General features: G+C 33.8%; 1 protein-coding gene across 1 annotated transcript; it reads left to right on the top strand.

Annotated features, from left to right (window-relative positions):
• The first annotated feature begins 204 nt into the window (after positions 1-204).
• Positions 205-1,146, top strand: LOC134943585 (olfactory receptor 2B6-like). Its single transcript, XM_063932342.1, has one exon. The coding sequence runs from the start codon at positions 205-207 to the stop codon at positions 1,144-1,146; it is 942 nt and encodes a 313-aa protein (XP_063788412.1).
• Positions 1,147-1,369: the final 223 nt, after the last annotated feature.

Raw genomic sequence — 1,369 nt, 5'->3', positions numbered from 1 at the left:
ATTTCCTGCTGCGATCAACTCAGAATTATCCCCACTGTACACTTTATTTTAATTTATAGGCCTTTTATCTGTTGCTATATAGTGACCATAATTGCAAAGTAATATTTAGGTGATTCATTTTTAAAAAAAATAATAATTTAATAACTAACATTAATGAGCACTAATGACAGATAACTGAGATAATTTTCCATTTTATTTTAAAGAATGCCTGGGAACAATGATACAGTAGTAACGGAATTTATTCTTCTTGGACTTTCCAGTGAGCCTACAATCCAAGTTTTTATTTTCATTGTCTTCCTGCTTGTGTATATAGTCATATTAATTGGGAACATATCCATCATTACTCTAATCCTGTCTGATGTCAGCCTTCACACACCTATGTATTTCTTCCTTGGCAACCTCTCGTTTCTGGATCTCTGCTATTCATCTACCAGTGTACCGAGGATGTTGAAAGATTTGATGTCAGTAAAGAAAACTATCTCTTATGCTGAGTGTGTGACACAAATGTATATTTCTCTCTCCTTAGGAGAAACAGAGTGTATTCTGCTTGCTGTTATGGCTTATGACCGTTATATAGCTATATGTTATCCACTACAATATACTACAATCATGAGTAAGATGGTTTGTGTGAGACTAGCTATCAGTACATGGCTATGTGGGTTTCTTTCCTCTATTTCAGTGGTGACTCTTACACTTAGTGTAAATCGTTGTGACAATAATGAAATTAATAATTTTTTATGTGAATTGCCAGAAGTATTATCACTGGGCTGTGAAAATATTATGCTTATTGAATTAGTCATTTTTGTTGTAGGTTCAATTATTCTTATAGTCCCAGTGACATTTATTGTAATATCTTATTTCCAAATTATTTTCAGTATTTTAAAAATTAAATCTGCAGGCGGACAGCAGAAAGCGTTCTCCACCTGTGGGTCTCATATGATGGTTGTGACAATATTTTATGGCTCATGTATGGCTGCTTACCTGAAACCTAGGTCAAGCTCTACACCAGGAACAGACAAATTCATTGCTATTTTTTACCTAATTATTACACCAGTTCTGAATCCTATGATATATACACTTAGGAATAATGATGTAAAATCAGCCTTTCTAAAATGCAGAATTAAAATTCTGGTACTAAAAATATAGGAGTTTTTTTTACATAAATGCCAGGATGTAATGGGAGCCGAGTTTAGCATCCGGGGAAAAGATGAACAAACTCAGACATTATAATGTGCAACTCTTTCCCGTAAATCAGCCAATGTAATTTCTTTTGAGCTCCAAATGTAAATTGGATCTGACTTCTAGTGGGATTAAGACCAGGAAGCATTTGACTTTTTCAGACAAACTGGAATATGTCTTATAGTAGAAC

This window comes from Pseudophryne corroboree, chromosome 7 (genome assembly GCF_028390025.1).
Source record: "Pseudophryne corroboree isolate aPseCor3 chromosome 7, aPseCor3.hap2, whole genome shotgun sequence".
NCBI classification, from domain to species: domain Eukaryota; kingdom Metazoa; phylum Chordata; class Amphibia; order Anura; family Myobatrachidae; genus Pseudophryne; species Pseudophryne corroboree.
The sequence above is the reverse complement of the archived record's forward strand: the minus strand, read 5'-3'. Positions and strand labels throughout refer to the sequence as shown.

Bases quoted from the DNA above. Each gene is read 5' to 3' on its own strand.
- LOC134943585 (XM_063932342.1), top strand. From the start codon at position 205: ATGCCTGGGAACAATGATACAGTAGTAACGGAATTTATTCTTCTTGGA.